Source organism: Seriola dumerili, unplaced genomic scaffold (genome assembly GCF_002260705.1).
Source record: "Seriola dumerili isolate Sdu_G_001 unplaced genomic scaffold, Sdu_1.0 BDQW01000349.1, whole genome shotgun sequence".
In the NCBI taxonomy this organism is placed as follows: domain Eukaryota; kingdom Metazoa; phylum Chordata; class Actinopteri; order Carangiformes; family Carangidae; genus Seriola; species Seriola dumerili.
Genome location: NW_019174604.1, coordinates 764002 through 765688, shown reverse-complemented (window position 1 = coordinate 765688; position 1687 = coordinate 764002). Strand labels below are relative to the sequence as shown.

The 1687-nt window shown below is 43.3% G+C and overlaps 1 protein-coding gene across 1 annotated transcript in view; it reads left to right on the top strand.

Moving 5' to 3' along the window:
* Positions 1 to 469: 469 nt before the first annotated feature.
* Positions 470 to 1687, top strand: part of LOC111232951 (protein jagged-1b-like) — a 30599-nt gene continuing 29381 nt past the window's right edge. The window contains exon 1 of the mRNA XM_022760661.1: positions 470 to 770. Within this exon, the coding sequence (XP_022616382.1) occupies positions 705 to 770 (66 nt within the window). The 5' untranslated portion in view covers positions 470 to 704. The remainder of the gene's footprint in view (positions 771 to 1687) is intronic.

The window sequence follows — 1687 nt, the reverse complement described above, 5'->3', positions numbered from 1 at the left end:
ATCTATATATCTATATTTATATGTGTGTTTGATTATCTTTTAAAAACATATTATCTTTCAGGACTTCAGGCGCTCTGTACATTTTGGAATTTGTGCCTTAATTTAAAAAAAAGTGGAATTTTGACATTTCCGAGCCACCGTACCTGAAGCAGCATGACAGCGACATTAAGACAAAAATGTTTGAATGTTGATTTAAGGTCTTTAACTTCTTCTTCGTCTGATTGTATAATTATCACCCAGGCGTTAAACTCCTGTCAGTTTGGGGGTTGTTGTTGGCCGCCATGTGTGAAGGCACTTCTCCACTTCCATGTGAACTGACTGTAAACAAACCGCTGCTCATTAATATTAACCAGTGGGCGCGGTTTGGGGGTCTAGGCCCCTCCCCCCGCTGGTGGATATTACCCAGCCTCCTCCGAGGGCCGCTCAAAGTGCTGTCCGGGCTCCCGCTGCCGTCAGTCGGGCTGCAGAGTGCGTGTCGTGGGGGCGGCTGTGAGAGAAAAGCAGGACAATAGCAGACAAAGGTTTTGGGTGCGGGACGGTGTTCACTGTCGGGACTGTGTGGAGGTTTGTTTTGTGGAGAAAAGCCGCAGCTGTGTCTCCGCCCGTGCATGTCCCAGCCGGAGGAGGGGTATTAACCTGGAGCGGAGGGTCGCACCGACTATCACTGAGCACCGAGAGCCGCCTGGCTGCAGCCCACTGCCGGCATGACCCTCACACGGAGCTCCGTCCTCCTCAGCATCCAGCTTCTCGTGCTCTGTGCGCGGATCCAGGTACACCAGACTCCCGCTGGTTTTTGGCTTGTTTTAGGTTTGTGTTAAACAGCAGCCAGATGTTCCTGTGAAGAAACATGTGACAGATGTTCGTCTCCTGTTCTGGATAAAAATTATATTGATTTAACAGAATTCTTCTTAAATCAGAGATTACTCCACGTTTCCACAAAGTTTGCCAAAAGTTGTTCTGTCATGTCGTAAAAGTGACATTAAACCTTTAATTCAGAATCAGACTTTATTTGACAGTATATTTATATATATAAATATATATATCTATATATATATTAAGTATGCATATGTCCGAGATGATCAGCACTTGGGTCAATACAAGGAGCAACAAGCCGCAATAAGTGAAATAGATCAAAATAACACATTATGAACTCTATTGATGCTGTGATGAAGTGTGTAACTCCTTCAGAGACCAAACAAGATAAATATTCCTTCATTCGTCCCGCAGTGAGGAAACTGCAGCAAAATGACAGGACAAAGGAAGAAAACAAAATGTCAATATCAGAAAAGATAAATAATATAATATGTAGCTACAGTTTAAATACTTAGATATAACAGAAAAAGTTGAATTAAATACTTTCACTTCTTAAATATTCCTGTCACGTGACTTTGCTTGAGAAAGTGACAATAAAAACTTTAATTAGATTATTAATTGTGACTGTGAGGTGTGAAAACTGACCGATCCTCCATCAACCAGATGTTGCTGATGCTCCTCAGTTTAATCAGGGTCTTTAAAGACGGTTGATTTATATTTAGAGCCGTGTGAAGAAATAAGACTCTGGTTCCTCGGGGACATGGATTCCTGCTGATTTCTGGTCAGCTTTGAACCACATGCACCGGCCGCAAACTGCTGGACTCAGACTGACGCTGCTCGTGTTCATCACAGTCATTCTTCTTCTGCCTCGCTC